We start from the raw sequence: 17743 nt of genomic DNA, 5'->3' as shown, positions 1-17743 counted from the left end.
GCTCCATGATAAAATTACTCCAGAGATTATTATAATGCCAAAGATTTAATGTGCTAGAGAAATTTCTGTAGGACTTCCAATATCTTCAAGTTGAAAATTTGTTTCATTGAATTCTTTCCAGCATTTGGGAAATACTACCAGTATTATATAGATTTTTCTACAGAAAAGTTGTTTCATGGAATTTTAAGTGTTAGGTAAAATCCAAACTCTACCGCAACCCATGAGGGCCTAACATGTACGGCCCCTGCCTACATCTTTGATATCTTCTCCATTTCTCACCTCCCTCTCCCTCCACAACCCCACAATTACACTCTGGCCAACTGGATGGCTCCTTACCATCCTAAGGGGCACAGCTCAAGTGTTATTACATCAGAAAAGCCTTCTCTGACCACCTTCAAATAGCCTCACCTCTTTAACTTTATATCACATTATCCTATTTTTTTTTTCTTCATGGCACTTATCACCACCTGAAACGACCTGGTTTACTTGTTTATTTTTTGTCTCTTCCTTGCCCCAGTAGAATGTAAGCCCCACGAGAGCAGGGACTTTGTTCCGTCTACCATTACTTACCCAGTCCTTAAAACACTACCTGGCAAAAGTAATCATTTGCTGAATGAATGCTGAATAATGCATACTCTGGCTTTTCTTCAGTTAACACATGTATCTTAAGTTTATATGTCCTTCAATTGAATCTTGGTTTTAAACTAAAAAAAAAACTCTAATCAAAACCAATTACTAAGATAATCTTGACAAGATGAGGGAGAGAGAATACTTGAAAGCTGATGGTCATTAAGAACAGTTAGTGTACAGCAAAGAAACTGTCCTACGAGTTACGTATCCGTTAGTAGGAAAATCAGAAGCATTGTACAACATAATTCTGTGGATATTTTCCCTAAGTTAACCTAAGCAAAAATACACACTAATAATTCCTGAACCTCAATTTAACTTGTTTTAATTATGTTCTTACAAAGATCACAGATTAACATTCTTACACTGACCCAAAATGCCAAGCAGTGATCAGACTTCTATTTTATTTGGCAAAACACTCTTAGACTTTGAACTTTTGAAAGATACCGACTCCTATAAGGTAAACTTCTGTTAAGTCACAAGTTTAAAGGAGTGATATGGCACCTACCAGAAGATCTCATCTCTGGAGTAGTTAATTGGAAGATTTCTTAGTAAAACCTGACTTAGTATATATATAGTCATCTATGATTCTGTCCCAGTGTTGTCTAAGGTCCAGGTCCTTCCTCCAGCGCCTTGATCAGGCTTTGGGGATAGCAATGGAAGCCAAGCATGTGCCTGCAGACAACCAACACCAACTTAGCTAGATTTGAGACAGTCCTCATATATTATCTCCTTCTGGAGATGGACTGCCCTATTACTAAAGCATAGTAGTTACTAAATCCAGCTTCCTGTCTTCAGGCCATTTCTCTAACCCCTACAACCTTAGAGATACGCTTCCTTAAAAGGTATGGCAGATCATTCAATTTCTAGCAATTCACACCACTGTTTCCCTCCAGCTGTGTTAGATATTAGAGAGCTGCTTGTACCCTCCTCAGAGTATTCAGTTATGAGATTTGAGCTTTTGAATTTTAATAAACACATCCAACAAAAGATAACTTGGCTTCACAAATCATTTGTACAAAAGTGATCTACACTCAAAGAAATCTTATTATCTATTAAAGAACATTAAGCTAAAAATGTTAGTTATTTAAACATTTGGGTTATGTCTAGTTTTTAGTAATGAGGAAGGTCTACTCTACTAACAATGACTAAAGGGAAATTTAAAAAAATGTTTTAGAGATGTGACCTCCACTCTTCTCGATGGGAAGAGAGAAAATAACACATAGGAAACAATTCTTAAATAGTTGTCGTATCCATCCATCCAATCCTATCAACACCATCCGTGTTGGAGTCTCATGTCTTGACGTTCTAACTGTCTCTTAACAACTCTCTCTGTACTTAGTCTCTTTCCTCCAAACTTTCTTCCACCCTCCCACCACTTATCTTATGTTAATTCCCCAGCAAAACACCTTGGAGAGCACAGCTATAAGACATACAAAAAATTGACTTTTTAAATATGTTGCTTCAAAATTTTAAAGCCCAGAGTCCTTTTTTATTTTTTTAAAGATTTTTTTTTTCCTTTTTCTCCCCAAAGGCCCCTGGTACATAGTTGTGTACTTTTTTTTTTTCCCAGTTGTGGGTCCTTCTAGGTGTGGCATGTGGGACGCTGCCTCAGCAAGGCTTGATGATCGGTGCTAGGTCCATGCCCAGGATCTGAGCTGGCGAAACCCTGGGCCACTGCAGCAGAGCGCGCGAACTTAACCACTCGGCCATGGGGCTGGGCCCATAAAGCCCAGAGTTCTTAACCTGACATTCAAGGCTCATGGAAACCTGGCCCCAATTTACTTGTTCAACATTCCACCACTGACACTTTACATTGGTCACCTCAGTTTTTCAATGCTCCCAGCAAATTCTATACCTTTGCACTCTCTACCTATGCAAACTTCTCCCAATTTTCAAAACCCAGCACAAGATCTACCTTCCCTCTGAAATTTTTCTCTATTTCAGGTAACAATGTTCTCATGCTTGTTCTATCTCTCCCTTCTTCCTCCAAATTCCTTGTAGCACTTAAGGTCTATTCTACTCTCTAAACATCAATACTTCATATATCATCCCTTCGTATACATGTCTCTTCTGTGAGATTGTAAAATCATCAAAAATCGGGACTATATCAAACTTTCCTTTGGATTGCTTAAGACAACAATAGATACACTAGTACACATAATATGCACTTAATAATGAGTATATCCATACCATAGAATACTACTTAGCAACAAAAAGGAATAAACCATTAATACATGCAACAACTTGGATGGCTCTCAATCCTTTGAGCCAATCTCAAAAGGTCACACACTATATGATTTCATTTATAGGACAATCTCAAACGACAAAATTTATAGAGATGAAAAACAGATTAGTGGCTGTCTGGGGTTAGGGATGATGTGGGAGTGGTAGCGGATGTGACTTTATAAAGGGGTAACACAAAGGAGATCTTTGTGGTGATGAAATAGATCTGCATCTTGACTGTGGTGGTGGTTACACAAATATACACATGTAATAAACTGACATAGAAGTATATGCTCACATTGTACCAATGTCAAATTCCTGGTTTTGATGTTGCACTGTAATTAAGACATAACCCCTGGGGAAAATGGGTGAAGGATACACAGGACTTCTCTGTACTGTCTTTGCAACTTCCGGTGAATCTATAATTATTTCAAAATAGAAGATAAAAAAGAATATCCAACTTCATATTTGTTTACCAAACATGTACATTCTCTCTCTAGTTTTATTCAAGTTAAGGGCAATCTATAATTACTGAGATAAAGTAAATTCCCACAGCCTATTAGTTATAACCTAAAGATGTCTTAGAGCCAAGTGGCTTTTAAAATCTACAAGCATAAACAGCAAGTGTCTCTGGATATGGGAATTGGGAGGTGGAGGATGACGGATGGGAGGGAAGCTACATTGTTAACCATCTACTTTTTGCACTGAGCAAATTTTAACCATATCCATGTATTATTTTTTTTTCTGAGGAAGACTGGCACTGAGCTAACATCTGTGCCAATCCTCCTCTATTTTATATGGGATCCTGCCACAGCGTGGCTTGATGAGCGGTTCTAAATCTGCACCCAGGATCTGAACCCGCAAACCCTTGGCCGCCAAAGTAGAGCGCGCAAACTTAACCACTACGCCACCAGGCTGGCCCCTCCATGTACTATTTTTAAAAGTTGTTTTTATTAAAATATAAAAAGATTTTTATAAAATATAAGGCATAAAGAATTATGATATAACCTTTCTTAAGCATTTTTAAGAAAAAGATTATTACTATTAGCATTCAAGTCTCTTACATATCCTTCACCATTTCTATTACATTGTTTCTCCGTCAGAGATGGCTAACACCCTAAACTTTGTGTTTATCATTCCTTTGCTGTTCTTTATGGTTTTACTATGCTTGTATCTCTAAACAATATATTCTTTAATTTAGAATGCTTTTGAACTTAATATAAATGGAATCTTTTTTCTTTTTGCTAAGAAAGATTTGCCCTGAGCTAATATCTGTGCCAATCTTCCTCTATTTTTATGTGGGTCACCGCCACAGCATGGCCGCTGTCAAGTGGTATAGGTCCATGCCCAGGAACTGAACCCAGACCGCCGAAGTGGAGCACACTGAACTTAACCACTATGCCATCAGGCGAGCCCCTTAAACGGAATCTTATGCATGTGTTTTCCGGTGACTTGTATTTTTCCCCCCACTCAACACTACAGTGCTGAAATTCACCCATGTTATTATGCATAACTACTTCATTCATACCCACTACTGTAGAATATTCCATATGAATTATATACCACAATTTATCAAAGAGATCAGTATCCAATGTGTATAAACAGAAGATAGAGATACTGGAACTGAAAAAAAATAAAGCATGTTTGAGATTATGCATACACATGTACAGACATACCCACAAACATACACAAGCATAGATATATAGCATATACTCTATTTGATGGAAGTAGTTCTGTTTGGTGATATTCTTATACTTAAAATGGCTCTCATTGATATAATGTCTCAATATCAAATTCCTTTGCTTAGATATAAGTCTGGGATTGATTTTTATATATAGTGATGATACCAGTATGTGCGCCCATAAGAAGTATACAAGTGTTTTGGTTACTCCACATTATTGTCCTGCAAGTTTTACCATTTCAATTAAGACACACATACACACAATACAAGTATTTTATAGTGTTCTTTTATTCTAAAAATTATAAACCAAATAAAAGTTAGTGGAAATCTAAACAATAATTATAATCCCTTATCACACAATATTTAATTAGATATTTCTAGACTACCTAATCACACCTAGTAAGATACAACAATATTATTTAGAAAAATAAGCAATAGAAAGCAAAAGCAAGAAAATGAAGAATTACATACAAGAGAAAAATGAAGGAAAGGTGTACATGATTTGTGTAGAAACATAACTTTCAGAAAGCACAACTTACCTTTAATGTTGAAATCCCAACCTTTCCTGGAGACCTGTTCAGAAATAAAAGCAAGGAGGCGTTGAATAGTGGAGGTGAGAAGGGAAATACTTCCACACACTTATTAAAGACAAGCCCACATTTTTAAAAACATGTACATATTTTGTGATTAAAATGTCTTCTGTGCATATAGAAAATGTAGAAAACATAAAACAGTAGAGAAGAAACTTAAAATGATCCATAATCTTATCACATAGAAATTTGAGTATCTCTTGTCTTCCCAGATATATATATATATACATATATGACATACAATTCTATAAGCATCTTTGTAAATAAAAATTTGTGCTCTTCCATTATAAATTTATTTAAAATAAACTTCTCTAGAAGTAGAAGTGCAGGTCAAAAGTATACATCCTTTTCAGGATTTTCAGAAACTTTCAAATTGCCCTCCAAAACGGTTGTACCAATTTTTTTTTTTGAGGAAGATTAGCCCTGAGCTAACTACTGCCAATTCTCCTCTTTTTGCTGAGGAAGACTGGCCCTGAGCTAACATCCATGCCCATCTTCCTCTACTTTATATGTGGGACGCCTACCACAACATGGCTTTTGCCAAGTGGTGCTGTGTCGGCACACAGGATCCAAACTGGTGAACCCTAGCCCGCCAAGAAGCAGAACATGCGAACTTAACTGCTGCACCACCGGGCTGGCCCCTAGATACAGTAATTTTAAAAAGTAACTTCACCAGTGATTTTCACCTCCCCACCCTCCATTTTTCTTCAAATAGGAACAGTTTGATATCTGCTTTAAAGCATAAGGGAGAGACACACCCTTATAGCCACTTATTATATCTCAGGGTTATGCAGTAAGAAACACTTTTTTTTAAATATATCTTTTTTTTTTAAGAATGAATTCTTTTATTTATTTATTTATTTATTTTCCTCCCCAAAGCCCCAAAACATAGTTGTATATCCTAGTTGTAGGTCATTCTAGTTCTTCTGTGTGAGACGCTGCCACAGCATGGGTTGATAAGCAGTGTGTAGGTCCGCACCCAGGATCTGAACCAGGAAACCCTGGGCCACCAAAGTGGTGCACACAAACTTAACTGCTCAGCCATGGGGCCGGCCCCAGAAACACTTTTAAATAATTAATATTGCTGAGAGATTGTGACTTTCCCCAAAGTCACATATTTTGAGGCAGAACCAAGAAAAGCATGGAGTCCTGCAACCATGCTCTTTATATGCCAAATTGAGTGATCCATATTTGGCATAAGAATCCTTGACCTCTAATCAAAACTTAGTGTGATAAAAAAGAATTACTTTTGCCACTTATTAGAAAATCAACCCCTTTCTTCAACAAACATTTATGGACTAGTTACTACATGTCAGGGACTATAGATATGAAGATGAATAGGACACAATTCTACTTCAGAGGGTTTTTAAACCCTGTTTAAAAAACAAAAAAGGAAGCTGTATAAAATAGTGCCCACCTATTTAATTGCAGTGCCTAGACAATATAATTTCATGTTAACAGAGGACAATTTCCAGAAATGAAAATTTTTATATCCCCAATTATTAGCTTCCTTAGCAAACCTCTCCTACTATGTAACAAAATTCTGTTTACCCAGAGGTGATTAGGACCAAAGCTATCCCAATTTTAAAAAAAGAAAAAAAGATTCCAAATAAAGGATTTTAAAACAATACACATGCAATCAAAACAAAAATCAAAAAAACAAAAGAAAACCTTGAAGGGGCTCAAATTTCCATGTGACACGTATTCTGAACACCAATCAGGAAAAAAAAGAAAATCACCTGCCACAGAGGCATAAAGGCAAGAGAAAATAAGATTTTAAAAAACCTTTTTTTTTGAGGAAGATTAGCCCTAAGCTAACTGCCGCCAATCTTCCTCTTTTTGCTGAGGAAGACTGGCCCTGAGCTAACATCCGTGCCCATCTTCCTCCACTTTATATGTGGGACGCCTACCACAGCATGGCTTGCCAAGCAGTGCCATGTCGGCACCCGGGATCCGAACCGGTGAACCCCGGGCCGCTGAAGCAGAACGGGCACACTTAACCACTGCACCACCGGGCAGGCCCCCGATTTTAAAAAAACTTAAGCCCCATATGAGGTAGCAAAGAGAGAAAAGAAAACCTGCCTTCCCCATGACCCCCACTTTGAGAAATCTGATCATGTTTTTAGCTGTCAACAAAACAGAATAGGGAGCCACATTTCTCTCCTGGATGTAAGTGCTTTCATAAAGAGCACTTTCTGGCTGTTGACTCACAGGATCTCAGTTACGGACCAATTGCTGACACACATGGAAATATTCCAAATTGGTTCTGGTGGGGCTTTACATATAGCATGCACAAACTATAAAGAGTAATTTATTACTGCCCTTTGAGAGCCAAGGGGATGTAGTGAAAAGAGCATGGGCTTTTGAGCAGATGAACCTTGCCTGAATATCGTTTCTACCAGTTACCCTATGCGTGAACCTGATCAAATCATTTAATTTCTCCAAGCCGTAATCTCCTTCTCTGTAAAAGGGGGTAAAACCATCTACTTCATAGGACTACTATAAGGATTAAGTGAGAGAACATGGGGCACACCCAATAAGTGGTAGTTTCTTCAGTAGCTTTGAATTGCTCCATCGAAACTCAGAAATGATGAGCTTCACGCAGTTTCTCCAAGGCACTCTGGCTGCCTATCAGTAGGGGGGAGCCTGAGATCAATTTCTGGAATACAAAAAAGATATCCTACACAGCCTGTCAAGCTCCAGCCTACTTGACAACAGGGAACATGAAAAAAGCCAGATTATATTGAGCTGGTGATTAAAATGGGATCCTGCCTGCATTTTGTAGTGTCATTAAAAAACTAATAACAGGGGCCGGCCCTGTGGCCGAGTGGTTAAGTTCGCACACTCTGCTTTGGTGGCCCAGGGTTTTGCCAGTTCGAATCCTGGGTGCCGACATGGCACCGCTCCTCAAGCCATGCTGAGGTGGCGTCCCACATGCGACAACTAGAAGGACCCACAACTAAAAATACACAACTATGTACCAGGGGGCTTTGGGAGAAAAAGGAAAAATTTTAAAAATCTTAAAAAAAAACTAATAACAGAAGACACTCACGTTTGAAACATATTTTAAATGTTGTTAAGGTCTTGGTAGGTAGTAAAACACTTCAGACCACTATAGCTTCTTCTAGTCTAATCAAGCCTAAAATTGTCTATCAGGGTAGTCTGTAAGACCAGAATTCTTTTGTGACACATTTTTTGAGTCTTTTATAGAACATTAGCATCTAGTAAAAAGTGAAAGCACATTTATAATTTGCAAAGTTGGCTAAAATGATTTGTATCATGTGCCAAGATGAAAAAAGAACAACTCATTTCACCTTAAGAAACAGTAAATTATTATTTAGTATTCCCACAGGAAGCATTCCTAATAGGGGCCTTGTAATAATACTAAAACAATGGCCATCATTTATTAAGCATGTGCCAAAAAGTGTGCTAAAAGGACTTGCTTTAGTTTCTTTAGTCCTCACAACTTTCCTATGAGTTATATTACCTTCCCTATTTTATACAACAAAAAACTGAGGCTTGGGTCAGACTAGATAATTTAAATTGCACTGCTAGTAAATAGTAGGGCCAGAATTTGACCCCAGGCAGTCTGACTTTAGGGCCGATCTCAAATATTTCCCAATATTGCCTCCTTTCCCGGTAAGGTCTTAAAAGATGATGGTTATGAAAATATTCTAATTGGTGCTATGAATGAGCACCAGTAAAGGCAATCAGCACAGCTTCTTGGGTTGAACTAAACTGATTAACTCAAAGGCTCTGAATCCTGATCTGTCTTTAACAACTACAATTAACGCCTAATTGATTTGGCACTGCTAGGGAATAAAATAATGAAATGTTCCACATATAAAATTTCCAGAGAGATGAAGCTTCTCTTTGAGTGCTAAACTTCTGAAAATATTTTAATTTTTTTTGAATTTCAAATTTCAAAAGCAGCTTGTAAATTAAGTACATTACAGGCTAAGCCTTGCCCATTTCAGTAATCCTTCCCTTGCAAATGCCTTCTTTAACAAAGGATACACAATTTTCCCTTTCTTACTGACTCAGAGTAATTAACACACTCAAATGCTACCCCATATTTTAATGGAATAATGCCCTCCGGGGACCCTAAGGTGCAGGGGATTTATTTGCCTTCACACCGCAGGACCCCAGGCTACTGTGCTTGGAATGTCTGTCTTTTACAGTTTTGTGTCTCCTTCCTTGATTTAAGTGGTCACTTTTTACAGTTGACCATGTGCCTGCCTTTAAAAGCTATATCCCCCTCCCCTTCTAATTTTTCTTCTAATTTGCATTGAGATGGGAAACCAGGTTTTTAAAAATGGAATTGTAAAGGAAGGATGCAGAGATTCTTAGTGAGGGACTTCCCATGAGAATTTTTGTACATAGCTTTATTGTGGACTTCGTGGCACATTTTTTGATTGTTCAGAGCCTGTTTAAGGGATTATTTCTTATTTCCAGCTGTATCGGAGAATCGCCATCACCAAAGAAGTGGCTACCAGGTAAGTGAGGTGTCACTAATCTTCTGGATCCCTAGACAACCACTCAACTCTTCTCTGTAACTCAGTCTCTAACTTCAAAGTAGAGATAGTAACATAATACTATTTTAGAGTGATTATCTGCCTAAAGAAAGCAACTATTCATGATTGAGTTTGGGGACAGGAGAAATGGGAGACTAAAGGTCGAGAAAATTAAGTTCTACTCTTGGCTTTCCCAACCAACTAGCTGCAAGACCTTTAAAAAATGATTTTTAGAGCTCCTGTAATTTTAGGAAATTTTAAGACCCTTCATTAATTTGGCAGTGAAGATTAATTTATACCACGATTAATGATCTAAATTTTATACCCTCTGATATTATAGGAAACATGGACATAATGCAACACACACACATACACATCCAGCAATATCCAGTAATACTTTGATACATATAGTTAACTAGAAAAATATTCCTTCAAACTTTTCTGTAGATATTAAATAGAGCAAATTAGAGTCCTCCTTTTCAAAAGTCTTTTTTTCTAATTATCATTTTTTTTAAAGATTTTATTATTTTCTTTTTTTCTTTTTCTCCTCAAAGTCCCCCAGTACATAGTTGTATATTCTTCGTTGTGGGTCCTTCTAGTTGTGGCATGTGGGACGCTGCCTCAGCGTGGTTTGATGAGCAGTGCCATGTCCGCACCCAGGATTCGAACCAACGAAACACTGGGCCGCCTGCAGTGGAGTGCGCGAACTTAACCACTGGGCCACGGGGCCAGCCCCAGAGTCCTCCTTTTCATGGGTTGTAATTTTTCCCAGAAAAAATCCAAATGCTTACATAAAATAACTTTTATTATACCCACACAAGTCAGAAATCTTTAAGAAAACTCTAAAGTAACAGGTAGACATATTTAAGTACTAGTGGTATACCCCACTTTAAATAAAACATAAACTAAAATGAGAACTTCAAAAGTTTTCATCATAGGGCATTTTTAAATCAAATTATTTTTTACACATTTAAATATCTGATTAACAAAGCTTAATTTAAATAATAAATGTGCTTCTTACAAAGTTGAACAAAAATTAACTTTAAAGGGTTAAACTTTCTTGATTACCTAATAGCATAAAAAAATCTCCCAACATATTAATATTAATCACAAAAGGTAAATCTTTGATTTTGTAGCATAGTTTCTGAAATTGAAGACAATCCCTATCAATTGTACTATTAAATTTAAACACGAAAAACAAGGAATTTCTGAAACAGGTTCAAAATAAAGTCTGCCTTTAACAAGTATTGGTATTCCATTAAAAAACCCCCACAAAAACCCACATGGCTTACAGATCAAATACTAAAATGATTTTTAGTGTGGTTTCCACTTAGATTTCGAATATAAAAATATTTTCAGATTAGTACTTCAGCAACTTTCAATACAGATAGAATATTTTATTATATCTTGTCTTCTATAAGAAAGTTATTTTCATGCATTCACTAAGTTCAGTTTATACTAACAAACCTCATCTTTGAATATAAAATAATGTGTGACAGATGCTTTCTCCAGTCCTTATCCATTCAGCATTTTAATTATAGGAGTTTTCCTTTTGCAGCTAGGGTATTAGAGTTCAGTATCAATGCATTTTAATATCTGCATGATATTTATTTTTTAAAATTTTTACACGGCTTCAAAATGTTGCTTTGGTCATTTTGCAGGACAGTATAGGAATTATTTTTCTTTTATACACTCTGACCTGATCCAGTGATAACTTTCAGATTGAGGCATATTTCATTAGAACAATAAGGTCATTACTACCAAAGGTAAGTGCCCAGTCACAGGGATTTCGATCTGATGATAATAACTGCCACTTGCCCAAAAGTTGCCCACTAGGTTTCCATAGGAAGCAAAATGCCAAATCCTTTATAAACTCTAACATAATAATACTGCAATCAATACAACTTCAGTGAGGTACAAATATGCAAGCAACACATTTCACTAACCTTCTTAGATGGCTCGTCTTTGGAACTTACTAAATCTGACTCTTTAATTTAGTAATGTCTAGAACAGTTTTCATTTATTTTATAGAAACACAATCAATGCAACAGAAAACACATAGCAGGAGGCTATTTTTAAGAGATTTGGATGCAACATAATACTGTAGGTTTTCTGTCACAGGTGTGAGAAGTGAGCATACTTACCTACTGCTGTCACCGAGTGTTAAAGAGATTTACAGTAATTCTTTTCAAAATCTTAAAAAGATTTTAAAAAATCAGTCAGAAGGGAAGAATAAATTTTTGTTAGTGTTTGAAGGAAGCTTAAGAATCATCTGGACCAATTACCTCATTCCACACGTGAGGGAAATAAGGCCAAAGAAGATTAAATTAATCCATTAATTTAACATTTACCTATTGCTTCCCATGTACCAGCACAGTGCTGAGCACTGGGTGTAAAGTGGTGAACAAAGCAGACAGGATCCCCGCCCTCCTAGAGCTTGTGCTAAGATCAAAGGCCTAGTTAGGACTTGGACCCAAGACTCCCTGCTGATTCTAACAACCCATCGATTACCCTAATAATTCTAATATCCCTTCAAGGTTTCACATGGGCAGGCAGCCAGTCAAGTGAAACCGGCCATTTTTTTTTTTAAATGAACTTTTTTTTTTTTTAAAGATTTTATTTTTTCCTTTTTCTCCCCAAAGCCCACAGGTACATAGTTGCACATTCTTCGCTGTGGGTCCTTCTAGTTGTGGCATGTGGGACGCTGCCTCAATGTGGCTTGATGAGCAGTGCCATGTCTGCGCCCAGGATTCGAACCAACGAAACACTGGGCCGCCTGCAGCAGAGCGCGCGAACTTAGCCACTCGGCCACGGGGCCAGCCCCTAAACCGGCCATTTTTTAAAGCCTTGATTGTCTACAAGTTCCACCATAAATTTCCCAGAGATGGCTTGGGGGTCCCAGAAACTGAAAGGGCAACGTGACACCAATCTGGAAGTAGAAGGGCTGTAAGTTTAGCTACATAGTAAAAGAACATGAGCCAGAACCAGGAGATCCGAGTTTTAGTCCTGAATCTGCCAGTAACAATGCATGTGACCATAAAAAATATTTTGGGAGAGTTTTTCCAACTTTTAATTACAGCTATTTCAAACATACAAAATTGGGAGAATAATATTATGAACTCACATGTACAACATGTTGACCATGTTCAATAATAATCAATATCAATATCCATCCTTCCACTCCTCTGACAGATGATTTTGAAGCAAATTCTAGAAATTGTTTCATTTTTACTCATAAAAATTTCAGTATGAAAAAGACTTCTTTAAAACACAACCACAATACTATTAAATTTAACAATTCCTTATCATACAGTTGACATTCACATTTCCCAGATTGTCAAGTTTTTTTAAATTGTGTTAAGTTTCAGGTGTACTGCTTTATAATTCGACATCTGTATACACTACAAAGTGATCACCACAAGTCTAGTTACCATCCATCACCACAGTTGATCAAAAAAAATTGGTCTATTTCAATTAATAGTAAATAAGGTCCATGCGTTGCAATCAGTTATGTGTCTTTCAATCAGTAAGTTTCCCTTCAATCTCTTTTATTTCTTGCAGTTCATCTAAGTTGTTCATCCTGAAGAGGAATTTTAGGGCAGTGAAACTACTCTGTATGATACTATAACGATGAATACATGTCATTATAAATTTGTCCAAACCTGTAGAATCTACAACAGCAAGAGCAAACCCTAATGTAAACTATGGACTTTGGGTGATTATGTCAGTGTAGGTTCACCAATTGTAACAAATGTACTATTGTGGCAGGGACGTTGATGATGGGAGAGGCTACGTATGTGTGGGGAATGAAGGTACATGGGAAATCTCTGCACCTTCCTCTCAATTTTGCAGTGAACCTAAAACTGCTCTAAAAAAATAAAGTCTTGGGGCTGGCCCAGTGGTGTAGTGGTTAAGTTTGTGCGCTCCACTTCGGTGGCCCAGGATTCATGGGTTCAGATCCTGGCTGTGGACCTACACACCACTCGTTGGGCCATGCTGTGGCAGCATCCCACATACAAAACAGAGGAAGACTGGCACAGATGTTAGCTTACTGACAATCTTCCTCACGCAAAAAGAAGAAGATTGACAACAGATGTTAGCTCAGGACCAATCTTCCTCACTAAAAAAAAATAAATAAATAAAAATAAAAAACCAAGGTCTTAAAAAACAAACAAACAAAAATAAAAGGAACTAGGTTGTTTATCCTGTAGAATTTCTCACGGTCTGAACTTTGTTGACTGAATCTCCATGGTGACATCATTAGAAATATTTTAAAGGGAAACACGCAGAAGAGATTGGAGGGATGGAATGGGCATATATCCAAGGAAAACTACAAAAACCTGTAAGAACAGTATCAAAAAGACTGGTACTCAGAATGTGCTAGGATTTTTAAAAATAGAGAAAAAACTTTTAATTTATATTCAGAACAAGAACAAAAAGAAACTGCAGGTCTATTTAGATGTGGATAAATAGCATACTGTAAAAGGCTGCCTCAATTCATTTTTTTTTTCCCAATTAAGATTACTGATACTCAAACCAGAAAGGGGAAAAAGAACATAGAATGAAAAAATTGAATCCCAAAGCATTCATGGAAATAAAAGTACCTAGCTAATCTAAATGAGTTCAGCTCTCCTGTCCCAGACAAATTGTATCCCTGTATACTCCAAGGATTTACAGAGCTCAATCCCTATCTAAAATCTTTGAAGACTCAGGGAGGATGGGAAGAGGATGATAAGGAAAACACTCTAATAGTCAACACTGGAAAGCAGGTAGATGCCACAAACTGTAAACAGATTCGCTTGATGTCAATCTCCAGGAAAATTCTTAAGCACACTGTAAAACGATTTAAGAGCTCTAGGCACGCGCGAGGCGGGGGGCGGGGGGCAGGCTGGGGAAGATACTCATTAAGAGTCAGTAAGCATTCACAGAAAGCCAATCAGGCAAGATTAACCTAATTTCCTTTTTTGATAGGGCCACTGGCCTAGAATATAAAGGGCAAACTGTACACACACAAAAAATCTGGATTTAAGCACTAAATTTTATAATTCTCTCATGATATCCTTTTAGATAACAAAGAGATGTAGGCTAGAATACACTTCGGTGGGTTTGTAACCGGTTGAACATTATTTAAGGTGTGCTGACTAATGGATCAATGAAAAAACCATGAGGAAACATCAAATAATTTCTCTAGTGCTCTATCCTACTTGATGTTCTATTCTAATTGATGTTCTTATTAATGTCTTGGATGAGGACACTGATGGCATATCCACCAAATTTGCAGATGACACAAGGTTGGGAGGGATAAGGAATATACTGGCTGACAGGATCCAAAAATATTTCAACAGGCTAGAAAAATGGGCCAAATCTTAACAGAATGCAGTATAGTACGGATAAATGTAAAATGCACGATGAGGAAGATATAACTTAGCAAATCATGTGAAAACATTTAGGTATTTTTGTTGATTGCTCAGACAGAGTAAAAACTGGTATGGCTGTGGAAAGAGCTAGTGTAATCTTAGGCTGAACTAGCAGAACTGTTATGTCCAGGGCAAGGGAAGTGGTAAATTCTACTCTACTTCTCACTGATAAGAGCACACTTAAGAATATTGTGTACTATTGGAATACTACATTTTAAAAGGAACACATAAAACAGAACATATGTGAAAGAGAGAAACCAATTTGGTGAATGTTCTAGAAACCAAGTAGAATGATATAAAGAACTAAGGATGGCTAACCTAGAGAAGAGAACGAAGATGAATGCTTCTTTACTTTTTAGATTTTGGATTTATTCTGGAAAGTAGAGGCAGTGAAACTTTGTATATAGGCTAATTTTCTCATTGAAACTTAAGTTTTAATTTAACTTTTAAACTGTTATTCTATATTTGATATGTACAAAAGAGTGTGTGTAGCATATACATGTAATTATGAAGCATAACAAATAAAATGAAGCATGACTTACCATGTCACCTAGAATGAGAATAGCATCAAGACCAGTGCAGCCGCTGTGTGCTCTACTCCATTTGCTGCCTTTCCCTTTGAGGGAACCACTAGCCTAGATTTGATTTATTGTTCCCTTACTTTTTCATTTTTAAAATGCAATGTACCCCGAAATGATATATTGCTAAGTTTTGCAATTTCTAAGCTCTGTTTTCACTGATGTATTTCCAAAGAAAAAGTGTTGGACTCTAAAATAAACACAGCATTCAAAAATCTTGGCATCCGTTTCAGAGAAAGGCTGTCCTTGTCATTGCACACTCTAGTTGTATTTAAGTCTCACAAGCGTGCCCATACCCACTAGTCTCCTTCTGCTTCTCCCCCACCTAGGGTTGCCAGATTTAGCAACTACAAGTATAGGCTGCCCAGTTAAATTCCATTTCAGATAAACATACTGAAAATGTATTCATTGTTTATCTGAAATTGGAATTTAACTGGGAGCCCTGTATTTTATCTGGCAACCCCCACCTCCAAGTTAATTAGGTAGACAATTAATCCTATGATCTGCTAGTATGTGATAAAGGGACAAAGTAGGAGGAATTGAGTTGTCAATCTACTGTATAAATATTCATCTAAGTATTCAATAGCATTCACTGACTTGGGAAAAAAATTGCACATGTGAATTCAGTGAATGCCTTTTCAGACCGTGCGTTCAGCATACATACCCAAATGCAAATACATATATGCTATTATGCAAATTTTTCAAAAAAATTCAGTGAAGAGTAGGAAGGTGTATTAATTGCTTCATTATTTTAGCTTTGATTGCCCCCCACAAAAAACCAAAAACAAGATGGCTATTCTAACAAAACGACAAAATCTCTAGATATGTAAATTGACTCACGATCATTATTTATAAACATATTCATATCATTTCGAAACTGTCCTCAGTCAATGTGTTCAAAATGAAGTTACCCTACATTGGTCAAATAAATATCATCAGCTAATTTTCTAGGTAAATATCGATTAAAATTATGTTGTTATTAAAAAGGGATTCAGTTACTATAAATAAAGTTATTTTAGGACACACTTCACTTTATAAAAAGAATATTAGAAACATTTCAGATATATTATTTATCAATCAAAAAACTGATGAGCCTTCTGCAATATGAAGTAGAATTTGCATCTCAATTCTGTCAATACATAATCTCAACGTCCTTCCACAGCCTGAAGCACTAATAGCTCCTAGATTTGAATGGCAATCAATATAAGTGTGTATAAAGAACCCGTATAGATTAGATTCCCTAAATAGAAGCTAGTTGCATTTGCCCTGCCTGGCTTACTGCAAAGCCACGTTTCGCAGTCTGCAATCAGGTATCGACATGGTTGACTATAGTAGAAGTCTAACTTGGTTTTTCAGAGCTTCAGCGAGTGGTTGCTCAACAGGCAATCACTGGATCACCTTTTCCAATTTTAAACTCAAATCTTTATCACTCATGCACTATGGCTTTAGGGTAATCAGGATGTAAACTCATGATGCAAGTGCTTAAGTCTACTTTTAAAAAGCACACTGAATTTCCATGGTTCAAAGAGCCAGATTCCACAAGCCATCCTACCTCTCTAGTTTCTCACCCTTTAGCTATAGACCGATCCTTCAGCCTTTCGGGCTTGGTGTTTCTCTACCTCTTACCTGAGGGTTATCTGAAAAACAAACACAATCTGTAAGCCTTCTGAGAACAGGGAGGAAGGAGCGTGCAAAGTAAACCTACATTTGCCACCTGCTTCATAGTCAACTAAACAACTAGGAACTCAAAGACCCACCTCCTAAAGTACGAAGATAAAATACAAGAGCCGTCTCACGCTTAACATTCCCATTTCCAGACTTCTCATTATACGAGGTGAAAAGAATATAACAAAACAATTGGACAAAAGACAGAAAAATAGACTAACAAGGTCTTCTTTTCTTTTTCTGTCAGTAAGAGGACTCACTTTTTTTAGACTCTGAGAAAAAAACGTGGTTTGCTTTGAAGAAGCCTCTTGTCAGGTTGCAAAATTCCTGGCAGACTCCTAAAGAGGTAAAAAGGGGCAATGACAGATATGGAAGGAGGGAGTATAGAGTGACTCAGCTAGAATAAAGCTGGTGGCTTGGGAAACATTTTTCTTATAGGAAGGTG

General features: G+C 37.1%; 1 protein-coding gene across 1 annotated transcript in view; it reads right to left on the bottom strand.

The window, feature by feature from the left end:
• The window catches only part of WDR44 (WD repeat domain 44), a 70833-nt gene that overhangs the window by 39861 nt on the left and 13229 nt on the right, over nt 1-17743 (bottom strand). Inside the window, exon 2 of the mRNA XM_001488038.6 lies at nt 5074-5107. Coding sequence (XP_001488088.1) covers nt 5074-5107 — 34 coding nt within the window. The remainder of the gene's footprint in view (nt 1-5073; nt 5108-17743) is intronic.

This window comes from Equus caballus, chromosome X (assembly GCF_041296265.1).
Source record: "Equus caballus isolate H_3958 breed thoroughbred chromosome X, TB-T2T, whole genome shotgun sequence".
Classification (NCBI taxonomy): Eukaryota; Metazoa; Chordata; class Mammalia; order Perissodactyla; family Equidae; genus Equus; species Equus caballus.
This window is presented reverse-complemented; position numbering and strand designations above follow the sequence as displayed.